A 25,213-nucleotide genomic window follows, 5' to 3' on the forward strand; every position below is an offset into this window, starting at 1 on the left:
TCTTTTAGAAGTAGAAAGTTAGCATTTTTCCCTCTAGAAAAGTGATGTTTCCTTTAGCTGAACCACTTTATGATTGCAATAAAACACTCCAGGGTGTGGTGACAAACTGTCTAATAATCACCACACCTACAAATGAATGAAATCAGTGTGTCCCAGCACAGATTAGGTGTGGCCAGATCGGACAAGACCATCATATCCTGTTGTGAATTATCACTTAATAAAAAAAGGCATTAAAGGGGGTGGGGAGGGTTAAGCAGTGCTGAACTTTAAAACAACTCTACATGTACAGTACACAACATGGAACAAGGAAGCAGAGAGAAGCATCCATCTGTATGCTTGCATTCGCTTGAGAGTGTAAAAAGTTTCTCAAAAAATCCTTTCCTAAGCATAGAATACACAGACTTTTTCTTCCCTTTTCCTCTTCTTCCACTGTCAAAAGAGATTACAATAACTTTTCTCTGATGAGATGATTCAACACTTACAGGGCTTTGACATTTCGACAAATAAACTACATTAGAGAGAGGACAGCAAGAAATAACTATGAGAAACTACTGTAAACCTTCCTGAAGTCAAGGCAAGGCTTAGTTTAGTTCAGTTTTGTATTGGAGATCATCATGACATTGACCAAATCCAGTTCTGCTTTTTTTCTGGTGAAGCAAAAACTGAGCTCCAGACATGCAGGAGGTTCTACTGCAAATCCCACAACTCTTGACTCCAGTGTGGCTTGGCACTTCACACAACACTGGGCTTCATTCTGAAACTCTTCTTTCCCATAAAACAAAAGCAAATTTGGAAACGTTCAGAATTGTCCTATGGTAGAACTATCCTCCCCTCACTGTTCATCTAGCTACAGTTCCAACAGTCACAATTTGAACTCTTTAACCATATTTATACAGAAAAACTAAACAAGACTCTTACAAGAACAAGCACGATTTAAAGATCATGACTGTTTCACAACTGGCATTCTTCGTGTAGATGTTCTTTTTTCAATATCATAACATTTTTCATATGTTTACACTCAAATCAATGTAATAGTGTCAATTTTAAGCGTCAACTTTGAGGGATTGCTTAGAGCAACAATTATCTGTCAAAATAAATGGTTCAAACATTTCCTTCTGTCCTTTGGGGACACACAAGCTTTAAGCACATGGTTTGTTGCTCATGCAAAGGGGAGACACAGAGGCGACAGCCATCAGTACAGACAGAAACCCACAGTTCTCAGAATGCAAACCAACAAATGTGAGAATGTAAAGAACTCTAAATACCAAACAATTTAATTACTTGTCTTCCCAAGCTCACTCTTGCAATAGAATAAAGAAATGTTGATTATACTATTCCAGACTGGAACAGTAACCGCCTTCCCAGCCATGTGTCCTCCCGTGCCACTCCTGTCCACCTGTCCCACTGCTGCCATCAGCCCTCATGTGATTCTTGCAGGAAGAAAGTAACTTTCTTAATCACTTTTAGAAACCAGAATGTCACCAAAACCAAAATGTTACCAAATTTTTAACCCATTTAGCCTTCTCTCACACACTATATTTTTAATTCTAAAAACCCTTCTGAATTAAAACAAGAAGTTATTTATCCTTATCGCACAGCCTAAGAGACATACAGTTTGGCTTTTTTTTTTTTTTTTGCTAAGTCTTAGTTAAAAACGCTACAGGGGGGAAAAAAAAGATACCTTAAATCTGTGCAGTCGGACTTTTAGGACACAATATCCCCCTTGTTTCTTGTGCCACAAAATCATGAGGATTACTCCTTCCCTCCCTTCCATCAGGGACTGATTTATTTACTAGATGAATAGCTTTGCATGCAAGAATTTGAAACCCCAGTTATTTCTGTCTCAAATAGTTGCTATGCTTGTAATTATGTCAAAGAGTAATAATTACTTTCACCCAATCTATACGAAGTTATAAAGGAAAAAAAAATGAACTCAAATCCATAAACCCACAATGTATAAAATCATAAAGGATTGTAAAAGAGTAAAACTTGTGAAATATTAAACATTCCTGTAGAATGCAAGGAGGCCTAAGTTTTTGTTCTTAAAATATAAGACTTAAATTTATGATAGTACTTACTGCTTAATACATCATATGATCCCTTTTAGAAGAGAGAGATGGAACTATCCAAGTTAGTCTGGCAGAAATGTGACCACAACAAACTGAAACCCATAATTCTATTTGTAAAAATAGGCTGTGTCTAAGATTAATTGACTTTACCATAATTCCTGGGGGAAGAAGCATTTTTCCTAATATTTCTGCATGCAGTAACATCTCTTACTCTAAGATAAGCTGTGATGATTTTAACAATAAAGAGAAAAAATACACTGAAACAACCCAGAGCAAGCCAAGGCAAACCAAATTTCTTAATAACCTTTACGTTTTTCCACTTTATAGATATATTACTGGATTTCTCACCTTCCTGAAATTAATAATTGACTGAGAAAAAACAGCCCCAAGCCCAGCTCTTGCTTTTGCAACTTGACACTGAAAGTTCATATTCATCATTGTGTTTTTGAAAAACATTGAAGTGACAATCCTGGCGTAAAGGCAAGCGCTCAGAAAATTGGACTGCTGGAATAAAACTGTCCATGAATCTTTAAAGTCACTTGCATGTAACAAGAAGGCCAAATTTAATCTCTTTATTGCCTATATTCCCTAAAGGGCTTGAAGCATGCTCACTGAGCAGGTAGCTCTTAAGTATTTCTTTTCCTTGTACCCCGTCAACGTGTGGCCTCAGGCCATATTTGCTGCATGCTACGCACACTCTGTACTCAACAGAGAATTGTTCTCCTTCTGGGATGTTCTGTTATAATTAAGTTCATATGAATGTTTTGCTAACATTAGTGTTTATCATTATAACACCCTAGGAGTTGTTATAACCTCACCATCTTAGTCTGATTTTGCAGATGGGAACCCAAAATGTTGTGTGGCCCTCAGAACCAGACTTTCCAGTGACCCTGGCATTTTACAGTCAGCGAAAGCTGCAATGCAAACGTAACCCAAAGCTCATAGTGCTCAGAGCTAAAAGTCTCACATATATTACACTGCTCTCCCAAGAAACAAGACAGCAATCACACATTGATCTGAAAACAGCTCCCCTAGCTACTTTCAGGCTCTTCGCCTCAACCTCCTCACGCCCAAAGCCTTGCTCCCTAATTGCCCACTGCAGAAGCACTGGGAAAAGACATGAGGAAATGTTTTTGCTCTCGTTTCTGATGGCCGCAAGATCCAAAGCTGGGTAAGGAGCAACATTTGAGAAGAGCCCTCCCTACCTCATGTCTCCTCCACAGTGGACTGACCTGCAAGCCCAGGCCAGGGCTAGCAACACACACTCCACCAGCGTGAAGCATTAAGAGCCAGGCACTCAATACAAACCCCCCTGCTCTTTGTAGAGATTTAAAACCTTGGCCAAGCTTAGGAAGATCTTCACAAAGACATAAAAAGCCCAGCGCACAAGCCGATTTGTTGTCCCATTTCAAGTCCCTAAGGTTTGCTCTCTCTGAACTTCAAGTTTCCGAGAGGCAAAACATTTTTTCTTAACATCATTCCGGTTTAGTGTAAGCATACACAAAATCCCTCAGCATGAAGAATATTTCTTGACCCAAATGCCTAGTTTCACAGAATTAAAAACTAAGGTCTTATAATGGAAGTGCTGGGGATAATTACGATTAAGGTGGCTTGCCACTGCAACCTGTAATTTAAATGACAAAACAGTAATTTAATGCACAAGGGAGGCTCAGGGCATAGTTTCACAAAAACTCTGTGCCAATGCCAGTGGCAACCGCAGAGAGCGCAGTCCAGCCCTCTGTGCTACTGGTTACACAGCAAACTGAACCAGGGAAACTCCTCTGGATGAAAACCAGCTCCGCTTTGCCACGGGAGACCAGTGCTCACACAAGCCAGGAGCAGAGGGCCACGGCAAGGGAGAAGGTTTGGTGGCGTTTTCAGAAGCAGCAGAGCGTAAGCCAGCTTCTGCCGATCATTAAACAACATCCAACAACTGTTACAGCTTTTACTAATTTCAGTCCTTACTTCTGTCTTCAACACGCTCAGGTTTGTAACCGTTCTACTGCTTGAAGTCTCGCTTTGCTATGTTTTTCCTCCTATTCACACAGTGGCCGGGAAATATTAGAAGAATAGACTGTAATTTATTTGTTCAATTTCCCTGCATTTGGAAGCTTTTCTCACAGAAACAAGGAAAGCGAGTTTAAGAGACAGGAAAGACTGACTGAGAGCTGCAAAAGCATCTGAAAGTACTTGCTTTTAACTACATTACAACTATTTTTTAATTCCAGCATCCCAAAGCTGGGCAGCCCTCTACAAGCCTTTGTGTCAACATAGAAAGCTCCAATTTGGACAGGTGATCTGCTCTACTTCGACAGAGCAAAAAATAGAGAAGCTAAAAAAAGTAAACGTTTTATGTTTTACAAAAATGGCAAGGTCTTTGTTTTAATTAAAAATATGCAGAGCAACAGTCGCTTTTCTAGATACACATGACATTGCCTTAATTAAACCAGTTGGTTCTTTCCACAGCAATCAATGCAAACCATTTTAATTGATTAACCCAACAGCATCCTGGCTCTTAAAAGAGTTTAGTATAACATCGAAGCACTGAGCAGTACACATGGGAGAAGAAAAACCACGTTTTCCATCCATGGAGAGCAATTATTTAATTTGAAGTCCTATTTGCTTTCCAAACAAGGCCCTGCTGAAAATAACTATGGGCCATAATATTTTTTGTTGTTGTTTTCAAAAGAACACTTGGCACAAGAGCTTATCAAGCCAAGTACTTGCTGCATTTGACCACAAAGCAGATAGAAGAACAAACTTCCAGCCAAGTAAATGGCATTTTTCATCAAGAACATAACTTTTTGAGGATGTGCATTTTGAAATTTTGTAACTAGAATATAAGTGTCATGCAGTACACATTAGTGATTGAAGAAGCTACAAATTACAGCACAGGAATCCCTAGTTCTGGTCTGCATCCACACTAGCACCCACTTCAGAAACTTAGTTGTTCACACAGCCAGAGGAATGAGACCGGTTATCATCATACTGCAGTTTATCACTTATGTTTTCTTTGTTGTACTACAGATGAAAGAAAACAGGCCAGATATTAAAAAAAAGACTTAATTGTTCTGTACATATTGGCTGTTCAGTGACAGACCAGGTATGCAAAAAGACCCTATACCGTAACTAGATCTCTTCTTTGTATTAAATATCAATATCATGACAACTTCAGTCCTTTGCTTTATTTATTCAAGACTTCATAATTCTTTCAGGATGACACAAAGAAACACACCAGTTCCACTAAAACTACAAACACTTCTTTGCACTACCCTAAATCAACAAAATCGCTTGTCCAGAGAAAGAACTGAAGTCAGCAAGAGATGCATGAGAGTCATTTAATTTTTCTAATGTGTTTTAAAATAGCTTATACAGCACAGGCTTTTTATATAGCTTGGCACATGTGTAAAACTTGTGTAAGCCTTTGGATCTGAATTTTGATTAGCCTCTTCGTTTGGACCTCTGACACAGTCCACCTGTCTCTGCTCACCCTGGATTATATTTCTCCCCAGAAACAAAACAGGATAGGCTCTCTCTTGCTGCCCAAGGACTTTAAATAAAGGTCTCTAAGGCATCATTCCTGGGGAGCGAAGTCTCCCTGCCCGCCCCCTGAGCACCTTTCTGAAACTGCCAATGCCAAATGAACACCCAGAACAGTGAGTAAAGCACTCAGATTCACCTTACCTCTCACTCCTCCTCTCTCCTATGCAAGTTTGCCCTGTAAACCAGCAAAAAGAACTGGTATGAGGAACAGCACTGCTTGTCAGCTCATCAAAAGAACACAGATTAAATATCGAATGGTCATTTGGGCCTCACCTGTGTAAGTAAAAACCACTTCAGTGAACAGCAGGGATAGTTCAAGGCATCCCAGGATGAGACAGCAGCCTTGACAACTGCCAGGTGCTCAAAAAAGGCCAGATGCCTGAAGTGGAGCTGGGTACGCAAGGGTCACGTTTGGCTGCTTCAGGAAGCTGCAATTTCTGCTTATAATAGAATAATTTTAAGGTGTGGATGAGTCATCTGTCCGCAGTGCTGCCCTCCCTTCCAGCAGGTGTGCCCGGCCATCTGGCTGTGCCTTGGAGAAGCTGCTGCTCTCTAAGTAATTTCAGCATGTAAAAAGGTAAGTAAGGAGTACAATATGGAAGACAAGCCCTTTGCACTGTACAGCTGATCACTGTAAAGCCCCAACCAGACAGTGTCTATTAAAGGCTGCTAGTATGCACACACACAAGGACATCGCCTCTGCAAAAAATCAAAACTGCTTCAATAGAGAACAGGAATGTTCTTTGAAAGCAAAGGATGAGTTTGCTCCAGCAGGATTTTTATGCTTTGCTAACAAGTTATTGAATGAGCCAACTAGACTCACTACATCCAATTTGGACTTCAAATATTCAATATATTCCTGGCAACAACTCCCTCATGTACTGAAAGAGCTACTACTTCAGCAGATATTGGTTCCAGCTACAATTCAAAAAAGTAGTTCCTTAAAATGCTGTCATTGTATGAGAATAGTGTTTTCAAAGACCTGTAAATAATTTAAAATGCCTAAATTCTGTTGACATTCAGAAGCATTTAACTACTAATCATATTAAGCAGGGCTGGCCAACACACTGACAGAAAGGTTATTCTATACCCCAAATCAATTATCTTCTCAAGCCAGCCTTAAGAGTTCATTACTAACATTAGCTTTTTGACTGCATGCGATTTAAAAGTGAACATACAATAGGCACTTTTCAGGGGTACAGTGGAAAACATTGGCATTCAGTTCCTTCCAACGTGCACTGAAGCAAACATTTCCATGCTCTATCTACACTAAATGCACCAGCAGCATCTATCCACTGCAATAAAGCTTCTGCAGTGGGTTTTCAGATTTGGAGCAGGGGAAGAGAATACCAGCTTTTCAATATCACCTGATTTCAGGGATAAAGAGCTGACAAGTCCAATGGTCTGAGCCTGGATAGAAAAGGGAGAGTGAGCACGAACTCCTTGCAAGCCGTGAGTAACTGAGGCAGGGCGATATTCACACATGCAGTGGGAGTAGATATGGCAAACTGGCTTTTTAAACCATTTGGGAACCTGCTGTGACTTTGAGCAGCAAGTTTGACCCAAATGACTCCAATCCTTCACTATCAAGCTTATTTGTCCAATGTTAAGCATAATTCTTGCATTTCACAATAAACTTTTATTTTTGGCTTCAATATCTTTCTCCCTGCTATGGAAGACATTTCCATCAAAAAGTGCAGTTTCCAACACTCTCTTCCAGTTAATGAAGCCATTGTGCATCAGGTGAAATGCACTTCCTTTTGGAAAAGACAAAGCGTGAAGAATAAGAGATTAAAACCACTGCATTTGAGTGGGTAGAAAGCCTGTCAGCATGCTGAAGAGCAGCTTACACCTCACTTAAATCTGCTCCAGGTGCTCACAGCAGAGTTATAACTCCAGTCCAATGTAAATAACACTATTTTCATATACCTGGGTTTCTTGCATCTAAAACATTAACCAGATTTCAAAGTTGACCTGGAACGTGTGCTTCACAGGTAGGCAGCAAATTAAAATGGTTTCCCATGAAGTCATCAAGCTTAAATACAGATGACCTAATATAACTGGTGATGTTCACAGCACAGACCCAGTGTTGATAAATCTGACTACCGCACAAGTAAATGAATGCCACAGTAACTAGGGTATGCTGAGGAACAAGTCCCGCTCAAGCTTAGCTTAGGTTGCACTAAATAGGCAGTTTCTCATGGCATTAACTGTAGTGCAAGCCAGTCTGACATAAATACATATTTAGAGAGCATTGGCTTTTTCTATCCAGCCATGAGGCACTGGAATCTTAGAGAGGAGCCTCAGCTCATTAGACTGTGCTATAAACATATTTCCAGCAGTCTGGATACTGTACCAAAATAAACAGAGGCATTAAAAGCAGTTCTCCAGTATTTTTAAAGGGGCCCAGGAAGGGCAGTCAATTGGGTTTACACTCAATGTGGTTTTTGTAATTATAGAGGGAGGTGATCTGAGAACTCCTCTATATTAAGACGAAACAACAGATTTCATGAGCAGATGAACAAATGCCTCCCATGGATACGCATCCTGAATCGTTCTGTAACATCAACCACACTCGAGCAATCGCTGCTCATACTCTTTGCATTTTCCTTTGTATATTGCCTCTGTATACATAAATATATATATCAAAGCCTTCTCTACATCCTCCATCAGACTATTACCTCATAACCCTGAAGAAACTCTTCTTCCATTTTCCCTTCATGTTCCCCTATCAGGCAAACAAGGGAAATCATATCTGAGACCTGGCTGAGCAGTTTTCCAACGTGGATGGAGATCTGTGCAGATGTAAGTTTTGAGTTCACATGAAAGCTATTCCCTCAACAGCTCAATAATCCATGGTTTCTTTTCTGTGCTCAGGCACCAGATTTATCTTATGATCTTAAAGGTTTTGGTGCCCTTATTGAACTTGATAGAAATGGGTATGTATTTTTAAAAGTTCAGAATGGAAGGAATGGACAGACAAACAAACATAATGAAGCCTCATTTCTTTAGGAATCCAGGCTACAAACAGTAGAAGTGTTCAAAAAAATCCAGAATGCCACAGCAGACTTCTGCTAGTTTCCTGAATGATACAGCGTTTGTGAAGAAGTAGGTATTTTTAGCCAGTATTTATCCACACAAGTTAAAATCTTACTGTTTGGAAAAGGAAAAAGCTGGCAGACCAGGGCAAGTACTAGAAGATGGACACATGCCACCTCCGTTCTGGCCAGATGAAACACATTGCCGTCACACCTACTGAGTTTAATGCATAACAGGGCCATCTCTTGACAGGTGTAGTTACGAGCAAAGGCAATTATGATGGAATTCTGCAGGCTGAGAAAAGAAAAAACTGTGAACTAGGCTGAAACTTTAGTATTTCTGCTCTGGAAACTCCATTCTTCACAGCTTTTGACCCAGTCACTCTTATTGACATTGACAGATAATTATTCCTCCTTTTCCCTTACTGTGTACTCTCCTCTCCAGTAATAGGGTACAACTGCAAAGTTATTCAAACATACTCCTGGAAAACTCTGGTGAAAGTTTCATATTTTGTCCCTTTACTACATGGACGCTAATGTGTGCGGCCTCTACATCTTTAAACCTCTTCCTGCCCCTCAAGGAGAAGCAGATACTCTCTGGAAAATTCCTTCTAAAAATCACAGCCCCGTAACCAAAACCCAAAGCTACTAAAAAACAAATAGTTCATATGCAGAAAAAAAATTTACAAAATCCATTTTCCTCACAACGTGTTTGACTGACCTTGGTGGTACAACTGGGGATGATGAAGGTCAAAAGGACTTACTTTGTTCTTGTCACTATCATTACTTTGTCAAGGTCTCCTTTTCCTGTGATATAGATTCACATCCATGTAGAAGTGCTGGGACATCTATGTAGAAATGTTTATCTTTGTGGGGTTTGGGTTTATGAGGTGAGGAGCTGGCGGGGGGCTGATCCGTGAGGAGAGGCCAGGGCTGCCTCACACCGGACACAGCCGGTTCCCGCCAGTTCCAACGGCTGAGAGACACCCCTGGGATAATACATTTAAAGAAAGGGCAAAACAGCGCACGGAATGAGGAAAAGTGTGAGGAACAACCCTGCGAGCACCCAGGTCAGAGCGGGGAGATCCCATAGCGGGTAATTCCTGAAGGAAACGTGGCCGGAGGAGGGGACCCCACACAGAGCAGGTTTCCTGACAGGAACTGCTATTTAGAGTATTTTAAATTGCTGTTGGCCACAAAATGAACAAAAGTAACAGAAAAAACCCCACAACATTGCTGTATCTAAGTGCCGTGTTCCCATGATATATGGAACAGCGTCATATGCTGCAATAAAACGTTTTAGCTAATCATTTCTTGTCTTTTTGGCACTCTGCTGACACATTTTAAGAAGTGTTAATTAAAAAAAAAAAATCAAATTGACACTACAAATTGCATAGACTTGTGCCCTACAAACAGCCTCTTCTGAGCGTTAATTTGTGGAGCTGGGGCTCCGCCAACTCCCAGGGAATCTGAGGAGAGTTTGGCTCACCCAAAAACGGAGATTGGCAGTTTATTTCCAGATACACGTTGATAATATAACACACCTAAAACCTTGTAGTATCCACATGGAAACATACTTTTGGGATTATTGTCACATTGTGGGAGAATGACAAAGAACACTGGATCAGCCATAGCTCTAGAACATAAATAGTTTTAACATTTTTTTATATTTATAAATAAAATAGGCCATGACAAGAGACTTCAACAAGCACTAGTTTCCCCCCTAGGGATTCAGATTTTCTTTGGTTTGAAATAAATAATTTTAGATTTCAAATACATAACAGCATTTTAAGTGTGCCCTGTGCAGCAGCCATCTTGTGTTCATGTATTGATTTTATTTTTAGGAGGCTATTTCCAAGGTATAGTTAAATAAGCACAAAAAGAAAGCTAATGTGCATGTTGAAACTGAAGTAACATAATCAGCCAGTAGGACCAACTGCCCTCCAAGGGATTTAAAGCAAGCATGCGGTCACTTGAACACCCAGGAATAATCACTCTGCATTGAGATTTTAATTGGCATGTCAGGAGATGTGAATCAGGTTCTAGCTTTAGATGGGCTTCATCCCACCTGTGTAATTCTTACAGTTTCATCCAGTTATTTAGGCAGGCGTAGTAAGAAAACTGAGATGGGAACTAAGGGGAGAAATCTGAATTAGAAGCAGTCTGTTTAATTAACTATCCCAATATGTGTAAACTCTTTTTTTTTTTAACCAAAAAACCCCCAAACCTAAACCACAGTACATCATTCCTTACTCCAAAGAAACATCTTCCAAAAGAAGAGGCCAAAGTAGGACTAGAAGATAGAATGTAGATTAAAACCTTAAGTTTTCTAACTGAAGAGTTGGCAGGACTTGCCTGCCCAGGGGAACAAATCCCCCATCAGCCATCCACCCATCACACATGCACAGTGCGCGGGCTTGGAGATATCTCACAAGATACACAATGGCAGAAGCAGCCCAACTAAAAAGTATTTCTAGGGGAACCAAGAAGAAAACTGGCAAGAAAAGACACTTTTAAAATGCCAAGTAAATATTACACTCAAAATAGCTTTTCCTCATTTCTGAAGCAGCTGAAGCAAGACGAATAAACAATGCTACTCTGAAAGATGCAAACAAAAGCATGAAACGTATTCATCACCAAAAAAAAAGCAGGATTGAATGCATCACTACGCTGAACAGGACTCTTGTGTTCAGAAGGGGACAACGTAACTGGCAAATCGCTACACAGCTCTGACCAGACCCAACCCTGCCTGGTTTTCTGGATGAAGTAAATTCAGACTGAGAATACAGAGCTTTTGACTGGGGAACAAGACAGAAATGCTGGTCAGCCTCTTTGGAGTGGATACCAAGTGTGTGAGAGTCACAATAAAGACAGTGACCCACTGAGAGCACCTACAGTTTCCATACAGAAAAATCATCGCATCAACCCATAAAAGCCACTCCAGCTCAACAGATGGGACTTGATTTTCAATTGCACCTCATAACCCTGAATCTCTTTTCTGTACTCTGGCATTTCAGAAGAAAGTAAACAAGCAGTGGATCACCCTGTGTGTGTGTATTGGACAAAAAGCCTTGTCCACCTGAACTGACTGATCTGGAGATCACCTGTCAAGATGGACAGAGAACAACAAAAAAACCCCAGCACCAGGAGCCAGACAAGAGGGAGCCAGATAGCCCAGGAAGACCCAGAGTGACTGTAAAGACCACTCTGAAGTTACATAGGAAATAAGGGATCCATTGTCTAAAGGGGTTAGTGCTTAGTCCAGATCTGTGCCTCTCCTTGAGATGGAGAGTGGTTGTAAGTAGTTGCTTATGATGCTTAAAACCCCTGCACTTCTCCATGGCTTCTGAAGGAGTAAACCCTGCACTCCGGTTCTGGTGGACGTCACGGGTCACAGCAGCGGTCTGCAAGAGCAGGTACGCAGTTTGGGATCAACGCAAGTCCTGGGGCCAGATACTACAAAGGGTAAAGAGTCAGAAGGAAATGATACGTGACGAAAATGTGGGTCTGGCAACCACCTTCTTCAGGAGCTGTCTAGGGCCCAAAATTCACAAACCTCCTGCATCCACCAAGGGAAGAACTAAAAACAAAAACCAAAAAACCCTAGATAGTAAGTGGAGAGACAATAGCTCACTCAGAAGTGCATTTCTCTTTTAGCAGATATGAATTATAAAACGAACACAGCAGGCTAGAGAAGGAATCATTAATTTTTCAGTTCTTGAACCACAGATACCATGATTAGCTCTATCCCAATAGCTTTTGTAATACAATGCAAGAAAAATTTGGCAAAAGTAATTAGCCATTGATGAATGACATACAAATTAAAGTTTAAAGACTACAGTGTTACCATTAAACTTTTAAAGACAGACAATGAAACTTTAGCACATGTATCTCCATATTCATATATTCATGCAGATTGAAGTGATAAAGAAACAAAACAATCTTGTTGCATGATGGTCCCTTGCATTTGGGGATGGCCCAAACTGATATTAGATGGAGAAGAAACTCTACAATAAACCATATCTTCAGAAGCCTTCTCTGAAAGAACGGTCACCATTGAGTCCTGGGCTGACACTGCATGAGTCTGGAGTTGGCACATACGTGTGAAACTTCCTAAACACCAATACAGCAGTTGTACAGTGCCTCTCACACCGGAGCCCAGGCGTTAGGTGGCCCTAATAAAAGTACTCACACAAAATTATTTTTAAAAGCATACACATGCATATACACACCAGCATTATTCCAGGTTCTGTGTCTTTTATGGCCATGCCCTCTGAGTGAGTCATGGTGTCTCCTGGGCAGCTCCCAAATGAGAATCACACATGGCCCTGTGTGGGGCTGGATGAGTCCCAAGAAGGCGTCTGAACACACTCAAAGCTTCCAACCAGAAAGGGCCCAAATGGGAAACAAAACATCACTATGCTATGTTCTATCTAGTCTTCTTCAGCTCAAGCATTAGAGAAGGAAAGCAGATGTTTCCCAACCTGTTGAAAACATCATTTATCATCATAATCAGGGCCAAATTCACTATGACATGTAAGACCTTGTATATCATAACCACTGCAATCTGTCAAATGCTGTTTTCTGAAAACACACAAAGATGACAAGACCAGAACCATCCCACATCAAGCAACCAACCCTCTCGTTATTACAAAGAAACTCTGTCTGTCTGTCCTCCTCTACCCTGCCCCAGCTTCTTGAGAGCATTGCTCATGTAGACAGGCTTTTATTTCAAAATTTAACTTTTGAAATGGATATATTATGGAAGATGAGGGTCCCTTCTCAGCTGAGCTCTGCAAAGAGGAGTTGAGGTGGTCCTTGCAGTTTATTTTCTGATAGAGTTTTGTGTCTGGAAATGGACTAGAAGTTTTGTTTCACAATTTAAGAAAATAAAAATCACATTGACTCAATGGCCACACCCAGCAACTCCTATTATTTCAGTCTTGCATTGTCTTTGCACTTTGACGTTTCTGTGGCAAATATTAATCCCCTTGGCTGCTGCAGATGCTACAACTTCTGTACATGAATTAGGAGTTACGTCAGCAGATTCAGTGGTTTCATATCTCCTTCTGTTCAACTCTGACTATGTATCAGGAAGCAGTCATTTCATATTCCTCTTCTTACAGAATGATCAAAACTTGGCCATTTGAAAAAAATTCCAGTGCTTGTTGATGCTTTTATTGTTTTTACCACAAAGACTTGTTAGTCATTTACACAAAATGTGATACATGCACAGCCAGCCTCCTTGTGCACTGATCAACTTAAAAGCTATAGACAGAGGCTGTCACTTCACACAATGTTCTTTTAAAATGCACAGTATGAAATCTTTCTGGAGAGCTGTGTTACTACACACGCTTGTACTTGGCTTTTTGCAGAGTAATTAGCCTACAATGTAAATAGAGTTAATGAATATGATGAAAAGTAATGATCCTGTGAATTAGGGTACTAAATTATAACTACCTTCTATAACTGATATATATTATACCAACCTACAGCTGAAGAGGGGCAAGAAATAGAATTGATTTGGAGGTAGAGACCAGAATAACATTCCTCATCCACTAAAATTTGTGACAGTGGTCAATTCCAGTTGTCACCTAGATCACAGTTCAGAAAGGAGACAAGATTCTTTAACAGAAATGCATGTATTCAGAAAAGAGTTCATGCCTTTGGGATCTTGTGAATCAGTTTTAACCAAGGCAACATCAGGACTGCACGTCACATAATACCCAAAGAAAATCAGTCCTGCCAGCCAAATCCCAACCCCATCCTAGAGATCTGTGTGAGCCACAGATGTAAAGCACAAAGACAGAGCTAATATCTGTACAACTCCTAAAAATGAACCCAGATTGCCAACTTGAACCACAAACCTCCGTCTACATTCAATGAGTGATCGGTTAGAAAAGTAATTTGCTTCCCTGTGGCCAGGTAATGAGGCAAGGCCTGCAGCAAGATCTTCAAAGAAAAAAGAATACTTATGTACCATACAAGGAAGAAATGAGAAGATAATTTTTTAAATAATAAAAAAAATTCCCAAGTTCCTAGAGTAACTGGTCAAAGTCACAGCTCTGACCACATGAAGATGATTACACAGACACCCCCGAGTCCCTGTTCCACCACTGCGCTTTGGGATGTTGGAGGAGAAGCCAAGTTATCAGGGGTTCCAGAGGGAGGTCTCTGGGCAGCACAAACCCCACGGAGGGCGAGCGCACCCACCTACACAACTGATGGCTCCTGTCACTTGGAGCCGAGACACTACATCATCAAATTCTGGGTTTGGTAAAACACAGGCGGTGGTTCAGCAGGCTGCTGACAGCAGACAAGGGTTAACCACTGGCGCTCAGCGTTATTAGATCATAGCACATCTGGAGAGTCTTATTGCTAGGGCACACATTCATCTTCAGAGAAAGCTAAACATGCAAAATGAGATCTCAGGAGGAAAAAAAGAAATGAAAGGGAAGTTATACACCATGAAAATAATCCCAAATAACTTCTGAAACTGAACTGTCTGAAAAGAGTGAGAGGAAGTATTTTTCCATAAGAAAATACCTGCCTCTCCCAGCTGACTGGGATCAGAGGAGGCAGAAGAGTTTTAAGCTGAACCTTTCCATGTTGAAGCATGTCTGTGATTGACCCAAGTTTAAATTAAAATGATGCTTGTTTATAGAAATGCCCAAGCTTTCCTTATTCCCAGCACTGTATTTAAATTGTGTTGATATAGCTATTACACTGGATTATTTCCCTGAAGACATGAAAGAGAGCTAACCTAAATGGAAATTTAGTTTTAAGAATCCTGGGAGAGTAAGGCTTTGTCTGACTTTATTTAGGAAAGCCCTTATATATTTAAGTAGTTTCAAGTTTGCTTTGTTAGGCTCCAACTTAAAAAGTAATTTGTTCATTTCAGAATATTCTGCAATTAGTTTAGTCTGAGTGCGTACAGGGGTTTTCTGTAGAGTAGAAATTTCAAAGCGGCACATACATACTTTATTTCTGTGGGAATTACTGAGTAGTCAGCTTCTATGAATGCCTCCTTTCATCAAAAAATGACATAATTTTATATGTGACTGGACAAAAACCTGTACTTCATGTATTCCCACCTTCCTATTGCCTGCCTTGCTCCATTGAGCTTGTCCTCTTGCAACACAGCACAGCATTTCCTAATTTTGTGACTTCATACAGTATTAAAGTACATAACAAAATGGTGCACACGTACACTGGAAACAGCTGCTTTGGTATTTAGATCTAAAATTCAAGAGGTCTTTTTTCTGCACCTGGCTCCGCTGTCCTTTGTTACTGGATGATCGCAACACACAGCAGCAAAGTACAGATATTTCATAAGGATTTCACATGTAAAGTCCAAAAATTCTGCATTTACACTTTCACAAACAGAAAACCATGGTAACCACTGCAATATACTGACATATGGCTTACTGTACCGTTTATTCCATAATATCCATCCTGAGAAAAACAAAGAGCCAGGTACCCGCTAACATCTGCGTAACAGGTTTACAGCTCAGAATTCTGGGCACTTCGGGCAGCTTTGGAGCAAGTCTAGCTAAATTGCATTAGTAATTGCAGAAGAACAAGCAGTGACTAATTAAATCGTCTTTCTGGATACAGATTACTGGCTGAAGATTTATATAGTATACACTATGCTGTGGTGTACTCATTTGAATTAATTACTGCAATCACCAAGCAAGGATCCCAAAAACTGTTTCTCCTACACTAAAACAGGATCTAGGCTAACTAGGGTTTTCCAGTCCACAGTGTTCTTTGCAAAAGAAAAATACAGAATTTCCGTTAAAAATGGCAGCATTATTGTTCCAGCCCCCATGTTTCTTCCTTTCAATTTCATTAGCAGCTCTCACTGACAAATGATCAACTAATAGTAGCTCTGTAACAGGGCAGCCAAATTGAACGTTACTTTTGGATTAGTGAGAAAAGTCTCGTATCTACTGGCTCAAATCAAAGGACGGTAAATCAATGTTCCACTTTTGCACCGGTTACACTCTCCAGTATGCATCTGTTTCGTGCTCTAAATTGGCTTATACCACTTTATTACTGTATTCCAAACATCTCCTAATACAAGATAAACAAAACTCATAGTTTCCCTTTGTAGGCCTTGAAAAGTTTCCTTGTAGCTTATACACTAATAAGGTAAGAACAGAAAGCCTGTTCTAGGTCGTCTTTGACAGGTTCCACACAGATCCCCATGCCACGGGGTCCTGCAGCTGATTTCAGCTAAAAAACACCTAGTAACAGAACAAGTTGTTTACCCAAAATTGTAAGTGCAAAACTAGCAGTTCTCCCAGATAATGAACCTCAAAACCCAGACCTCCAAGGCCACCAAGTGTATCTGTCTCTCAGTTTATTTGTTTTGAACAGTAGCATCCCTTAGTTCACGTTACTAACAAACCAATTGAGTTCCCATGTTGTTTGAACGGTTTTGGAGAGATTGCTTCTATTTATAAAAGGATACATGTGTGGCATACTTGAGCAAACATGGACAGTATTTAAATTAGCATCTTAAGCAAAAATAGAAAAGTTGCTTGTATATTCATGTGCCAAGGCTGAGAGGTCCACCCTGATCTAATTGAGACTCATTCCTATTTCCATACATCCTTAATTTCCGCATTAGGAAAACCAGGAGATTGTTACTGGCAGAAATCACGCACCGAGTCCAGCTGTGGATGGCCCACGTACAGGAATAACTTGCACTGCATTAGCTCGTTTACCTTTAAAATTACATCCACAGTGAGCGGTGAAATGCCACCGATGGCTGCACGCAGATATCTGTGCAGCCCGCAGCTGGAGATGTCTATATTTACTACCATCAACAATGCTGATCCTCCTTTGCCCTCTCCCAAGATACAGGAAGAACAAATATTCCTGTTGATAATAAACATTGGGGTTTTTTTCCTAAATGAATGAATTTCAATAGCTTTCAGAAGTGTCCTATATTGACAGCTTTACCGGTCCCCTTGGAAGCAAAAATGATAGAACCAACTGGTTAAAAACAGTAAAACTGAGCTGTCTTCCAGTGGGGAAAAAAAAGACTTTTCACACTTGAGTTAAATGGACTTCCCTGTTGAGATTGCCTGTCTTTTTATCTTGCGTGACATGTTTGTCTAGATTCTCTTTCTCTTTACAAAAATTATATACCATGATGAATTTTCCACAGCTTGAAAGGACATTTCTTTGTCATAACAAAAATAAATATTTTTCAGAAGCTGACAGACATGACAACTGAGATGACCCAGGTCAACCTGGCAAGTCTCACCTTATCAGGATGGCAAATAGAGTGGACAGGGAGAACCTGCCATTAACGAGGCGTTTAAGATGGAAAATGTTAAGATAACTCAGGAGGCTAAACTGCACTACTTGAAATCAGTGTTTGTTTGTCAAGTCTGTTTTGAAATTCAGATGACTGAACTGCTACACACTTTTTGCACACTTTTTTCCTCCATATAGTGTCATCTGCACGGCTGTCAGCGAATGCATACTTTGTGAAGCTGGTCCCTTATCAGTTCAACAATTAAAATCACATTTTATCATTTGTTCTGACTGAAATCAGAACAGCGAACTGGCAGAAGTGAACACCTGAACATCTGGAACTGGAGTTCACTGAAGTCCTTAAAATAGTTTAGGTAAGAAAAACATCTTTCGATACAAATCATATTCACTAAAGCAAAGATGATCTTCTATTAGCTTGACCTTTGCTAGCAACTGAACAAACCCAAGTTGAAAAAGCAGATGATGCTTTCCTCTCTTTTGATCTATGAACATGTACAAGCCATTGGAGGATAAGATTTAATACACAGTTCAAGAATTTTAGGTACACGTATAATTATGCTTCCATTAACTACCACCCAGAGTGCCTACCGAATTTGTGAACGTTAAAATGCTATTATATATTTATCTTAGAGCTATTCCAGTGTAGGATCATAACTGGGGCAGGGAGGTGTTCTTAAGATTTAAGAAGTGTATATATCATAAGTGCATCTGAATTAATATACAGCTAATGCGTATGTTCAAGCCATTTCAGAAATGCTGAGTCTTTCTAGTTCATGAAATACAGTAAGATGTACAAATTGGGGGGAGATAGCAAATACTTTTTAAACATTCATGAGTGAAGCCCAGCTCACCTCCTCGCTCAGGTAAATCCACAAGCCCTGCTACTGAGTTCAGTCTACCAGCCATTCCTCCCCAATACTCCTTCTACCAGCTCCATAGCAAAGGTATAGGCTACTTCTCTATTTTCTTTCCATCCCTACTGTGACTTCGACTTCAGTTGCTCTTTTAAACCAATTTACCACTCCTCAGTTGTTTTCTGAGGGTTATTGATATGAAATGCCCGTGTTACAGACTGCATTTGAGTGCCAACTGCATGTCTGGGGTGTAAATCTATGCTTACCTCCCATTACGAATTCTAAGAACAAAGTTGAAGTCTCATTTTCAGTATTGGCTGAATGAGTTTTCGCCTTCCTTTTGCTTTCACTTCACTCAGAGAAGAATCTATTTTATTACTCCATTTAAGGGAACAATATGCAGCGGCGTTACTACCATTACATCAAAGAAGCAGTGCCACCTGGATCTTTGCTTTGAATGACATCTTTCTGCCATACTTCAAAGATGCTCAAGTGACCAACTGCTACAGAGAACACAGTCTGAAAACGGGTATTTTAACAGAAATTTCTAGTCTACAATATCCATTAAAAAATGAAGAGTATTTTTTCTCCTCATTAAAATGAGCCACAGTTTTTCCTTAAAGTCGCTTGTTTTAGCTTGCTGTGTACAGATGCAGGCATTGCAGCTGCTGAACTAACTCAGAGGTTCTTAGCACTGAAAGCCACAGTGGCGCAGTTTAGGCAGGTGAACTGTTCTCTCTAGAATAATCATATAATCGTTTAGGTTGGAGAAGAACCTTTAAAAATCTTAGAGTCCAACGGTAACAGTTCATTAGGTAATGTTATGTTTTACAGAATTACGCTTACTGACAACTGAGCTGCATTCTCTAACACTGAAGTTATGCAATCTAAAAGAAGGTGGGACGTTCTCAGAACTCTGGGTCTTTGTGTGACCACACCACGGTTTAAATCACAGCAGTCAGTTGTCTGAGGCATTAGAGCCCAGACCTCACTGGATTTGTCATTGCTCTAACACAAAGCCCTATGAGAAATATAAAGATGAAAAAAGGTTTTGGTAGAAATAAATTCAGGTGTGCTACAACTGAATCACTCTGGGTTCTTGCAACGTTAAGAAGAATTGTTTCTTCCTTCATTATGCCATTTGATTTGTTCATATAAGTAAATTAACCTAATCATTATATATAACATTATTAATATGTTCCTTCATAATGCTTAGACTTAATGCTTGTTTACTACTGTGACAAATTAGACCACCCACTCACATGCTTGTATTTATTATTCAAGGAACACACATGGAGAGCTAAAAGCCTCTGATAATACAACTGCAATATTTTGTTGCCTTTCCAGGCAATAATCTTGATAGCTAAATAGTTTAGTTCCCCCTAATAAAACCAGAAGGAATATAACAGCAATATAGTGAATCCTAAATAATCAGTTGAGGAAAAAAAGAATAAAGGAGACTCTCTAATGCAGTTTTTCCAAATTAAAGAGTACCACTGATCATCACCACCATGAACCAATAGTGGATACTGTGTATTTCAAACATTCTTTATCTCCTGGTGTTTAGCAAAGGTGTTTGCACGAAAGCTAAAAGATAAAGACTACATTGCCAAAAAGCTAACCCTGGCCTTCGAGTTCAAAGAGCTTTCTATCTGGTAGAAGATGCTCATAACATGTGGCTTGAGCCCACAAACGTGTCTAGGGAGAAAGAGTCAGAGCCTCTGTTCTTCATGCGTGTTACTCAGAAATGTTTGCATACCTTAATGGGATGGGTTTTTTTCTATTAAGTGGTTAAAAAAAAATTATTAATAAATTTTTCCACATACATAATAACTAACATCCATTATTCAGTCCCACCACGCTGAGGTTGCTTGAGTCCCTGATTCCCCACTGAGCTGATCTGCACCCAGAATTTGGTATCTGAGTCCAATACATCATCAGTTTCATATGTATATGCACTGGTTGGTTCATTAACAGACACAGCAGCCTTAGAGCTTAATGACACAAATGAAGAATTAATAAACACATGTACATCTTCATCTTATTAAGTTCTTGTGCTATGACAAGCAAGCATGGATTTGTACCAACACTGATGCTTAAAGAATTTTCAGCCAGTGTTTCAACAGCTGCATTTCAGAGGTCTATCTAACATCAAAAAGAGTTGTGCAAATCAATACCCCTGGAAATTCAGGTCTATCTCAGCCTTGAGTAACATATCACAACAAAAAGATCTTCAGGACACAAAACCCTGCCTGCAGTAAAAGAGAAAAAATGGAGATGCGCAGGAAAAGGGAAAGAAACCCACCACCACACAAAAGACACCAATCTCATGCACACTATTTGATTTGATTCCAAGACAAAGATTTACTAAAACTGCCCAGGATAAAAAAGAAAAAAATAACAGCAATTCCATACAAATGTATCTGAGTATTTTTGAATGGACAGGGCTTCAGATATTGCCTGACAACAGTTGCTCAATTATGTGTTACTTTTAGTACATGCAAGACTTGGCAGCAGCCAGGAACGTATGTCTGGGACAGTCCTCAAAAGTTTACTAACACTTCAACACGCACAGGCCAAGTTACAATATGGAGAGATCCTAAAAATACTTCATTTTGCATGTAATTACTCACGGATAAAAGAGGGAGCAGAGTTAAGTTTGAAATACAGTAATAGACTAAAGCAAATTGCTTCTTCCATTCAGTAAGAAGTTCTAAAATGAACATCTCAGTTGATGTCCTGCTGCCAAAAGGATGTTTCAACAACAACTGCGTTACCAGGAAAGTCTTAGATCACCAAGCAATTTGTAGCTCTAAATTGGAAGTATCATGTGAAAACAAACATACAGCTTCCAAAACAACCTTTGCATACATCCATTTCTCAAGATGCAGGAAAAGTAAATGCCGGCATTAAAAGGCCTTTTTTTGATCATGAAAGCATTTAAAAAATATTCACACCACCAGTGACAACCAAGTTCATCACAGAAGCCAACTTCTGTCTTGTGTTTGCCCGCGAGCGCCAAGCTATAATCAGATGCCCAAATGATGAATGATGGGCTTATACTTGTACCAGTTCAAGGGCTGAAACAGCATAAGATCCTGAAAGGATTTACCAGTTGTTCACATCAAATGCATTAAAAAAAGCAACAAAGAAATCGAGTCACATTAAGTCAAGAGCAGAACTCAGTGTCAAAACGTGTTCTGATTCAAGAAACTGTTAGACAAAACATTTGCATTTTATTCTGAAATCCTCCATTAAGAGCACCATAGCAGTAATGAGCATTTTGAAACGTCGAGAATACCACAGCCAAGCCAAGAAGGATAAAGACACAGACACATACTCCCACTGTTATATACCCTTCTGCTTCTAACAGCTTCATTGAGCTCCGTCAAAAAATAGCAATGGGAGAATAAGGAAAAGAGTTGCAAAGCAAGTGAATCAATAAATCTTGACATCCAATAGCAATCTTTTCACCTTCCTAAAAGCAGCTTATTCAAAGCTCATTTTGGAGCCGTTTTGTGGCATCTCTGTCAAAATACCACCAGCAGCTCTGCAGGGAAGCTGCCGTTACCCCAGCATAGGAAGGGTTAGCAAGCTGCATAACTGAAGTTGATATAAAAGGAGAGGAAACAGAAAGCTAAAGCACTACACCACTCACATATTAATATAACTACAGGAGATCTGCAAGCTGACCGCCAGAGCTCAATTTTGCTTTTAAGGGAGAAAGGAATGAGAGAAGAGGAAACAGGGAGGGGAGGAAAAAAGTTTCCCCCTCCCTCCTTCAAGCCAATCTCAATTTGATCATTAGATCCTCAGCCTTTTAGGGACAGTTACATAAAAATATGTAGAATCCATAATGCTTAGAATATGATTCCTTCCACTCCATAAGGCTCTGCCAGATAAGCCCCAAAACACATGAGAGACTCATGGAAAAGGCCAGCTCTCCCTCCTGAACCGGAGGAGACTTCGGGCAGAGAAAACAGGCTGGATTCACGGCTGTCGGCAGCAGGGCGGCTGTGGCTGGAGATGCATTTCTCTCCCATACACCAGCCCTGCTTGCACAGAGCGCGGGGCTGCGGTTAATTGGCATCTTTGATGTCCCCAGCCGGCAGCTGCAGGAGCCTGATAGGGTTTGGGTGCCATGAAATGGTGGATCTGACTGTCAGACACATTTTACGATACGGAGAGATAAGAAGCCTCTGCAAAGCAAAGCCGGGAAGGGCTGGCAGGAGGCGAGCGGGGAGCAGGACCGGCAGCGGCAGGGCCTGGGGGAGCTGACAGCCCCGCCGCCTCCCCCCGCCCGGGCCCCCTCCGCCAGAGCGGTACTTACGTGAAAACAAAAAATAAAGTAGTCGAACCCACTAATAAGGCAGCTGCTGTGGAGACAGGGATGTATTTAGTAGGTTTAAACCTCTTGCCAGTGCTGCTGGGCATCCTGTAGTTTACACATCACTATGTAAATCCAACCCGAGAGGAGGGAGCCGGGAGGATGCAGGGACCCTCCGGCGCGGGGAGAGCGGGACCCGGGCGGCAGGGAGGGACGGGAGAGGGCCGGGCAGCAGCAGCTGACCTCCAGCACAGGAAATCCCACCCACACCGCCCGCCCCGCTCGGCTGATGTCAACCAGCCCCTTAAGGTAGCGCTGCGGGGAGAGCGGGGCGCGGAGCGGCGGGCGGGGCCGGGCGGAGCTCCCGGGGGCGGCGGGACCGACCCGACCGCGGCAGCGGCCCCGGCGGACAGGGCGCATCCGATCCTCTCCTTCTTACCGGGAAAAAAGACCCCAAAACACACTACTTCTTGAGCTCTACAATAATGGGTCATTAAAGCTTTTTTCACAGTTCGCTCTACAACAGCGCTCCAGAGCTTGCTTGCAAAATCTGGGCTCTGCAAGTGCTGCAGCCCCCGCGGAACGCGGCCGGGCCGCCCGGGAGGGTCCTTCGGAGCGGGGGATGCAGGAGCAGAGCCTGCAGCGCACACAGAACCGGGCCGGTTGGACACAAATTGTGCACTGCTAGCTCCGTGAATAAAACACGGCATTTCATTCAACTAAACCCAGATTCACAGTATTAAGGGAACTGCTGCAGTCTGCCGAATTTAACTAGTTCTGAGATTAATAACTGAGTGCACACATCACTGGAATTACACTGCGCCCTGTTCTTTTTAAATCCATCCTTTAGCATCAGCAGGCAGAAATAAGAGGTAATTTCAGGTAACATCAGCTAGTTCACCAGATGAGCTTTCAGAGGAGCACTGGGTGAATTGCTGCTCTGTTCCAGTTCAGGGGGTAGCACCCAGCAGCTCTTCCCAGTCTGAATTAAACCCTCAGAGGGAGAGAGGGTTCAAGGCCATGTGGAAGTTCAGGAATCAACCAGGAGCTGCAGTTCGCTCCCTCACTCCTGCTTTCTTTCTCAGCTAATCCCTATTTGATTTGCAGCCGCCAACATGCAAATAAAGTAACCACTGCATAAGACAGCAAAGCCACATCTCTGCAGCTTCTGTTGGGTGTTCTGAAAAGTAAGCTTGCCCTAGAAGGCATATACTCTAGTTCTGTTCTGAGAAGACATAATTTCTCATTTAAGAGACTAGGTGAGCTCCACAGCCCTAGAGGTATTAAAAACAGAACAAGTAAAAGCCAGCAAAAAAGCAAGTAAGGCTCCTTAGCTTTGCAGTTTGCAATAAAATTGCGAGCATCAGCTTTAATATAAGCAAATCCAGCAAGTTCCAGCCTGAAGGCATATGGTTATGTGAAATCCCAGCTTTTGCGAACAACTGCTACCCTCCAAACAGAGGGGAAAGGGAAAAAAAAAGAGGGAATATTCTCTAACCCTCCGAGAACAACTTAGAAAGTGTTAGATTTTATCAAAAAGGGCCTAAAGGCAACTTGAACTCCAGGCTTAGACTTTTGAGGAAGAGTAACAACCACTACTTAAGTTTTTAAGGCTTGGGGGACACTGAATGTTTCCTATGCTTCCTACTCCCTGTCATGCCAGCTTATTGAAATAAATGATTCTTAAAGTCCTTGTAACTAATCTAAAGGTCAACAACTTTACACAGAAGCAATCTCCGTGTACTGATCTGGAAGCCTTCAGCACATCTACATTAGCATATTGAGTTGGATGAAAAGTGCACTTTGGGAGCAAATCTCTCAACCACCATCACTTACCATGGCTTGATGCATATTGCTGAGTGGTCTCGAAGTACGTAATGGATTCCTTTTCAACAAAACTAAGCCGGCAGATCCATTTTAGGAGCACACGTAACACATGCAGTTCATGAGTTAGCTTAGCAATCTGGTCTGTGCTGCAGTCATCCTGTGGATCAAGATAGTTTTGCTGTGCACCAGTGCAGTCATGCAGAACCAGCATTTCCACAGTGCAAGGCGACAGTGTTACATGGAATTGCTTTGAGATTTTTTCCT

The 25,213-nt window shown here is 41.1% G+C and overlaps 1 protein-coding gene across 2 annotated transcripts in view; it reads right to left on the reverse strand.

The window, feature by feature from the left end:
* Nucleotides 1–23,376, reverse strand: part of ZDHHC8 (zinc finger DHHC-type palmitoyltransferase 8) — a 102,025-nt gene extending 78,649 nt beyond the window's left edge. Inside the window, exon 1 of one of the 2 annotated variants that reach the window (XM_071815823.1) lies at nt 23,126–23,376. In XM_071815823.1, the coding sequence (XP_071671924.1) occupies nt 23,126–23,229 (104 nt within the window). In that variant the 5' untranslated portion in view covers nt 23,230–23,376. The remainder of the gene's footprint in view (nt 1–23,125) is intronic. The other variant, XM_065851687.2, reaches the window with a different exon arrangement.
* Nucleotides 23,377–25,213: the final 1,837 nt, after the last annotated feature.

The sequence above is a fragment of the Patagioenas fasciata genome, chromosome 17 (genome assembly GCF_037038585.1).
Source record: "Patagioenas fasciata isolate bPatFas1 chromosome 17, bPatFas1.hap1, whole genome shotgun sequence".
Classification (NCBI taxonomy): domain Eukaryota; kingdom Metazoa; phylum Chordata; class Aves; order Columbiformes; family Columbidae; genus Patagioenas; species Patagioenas fasciata.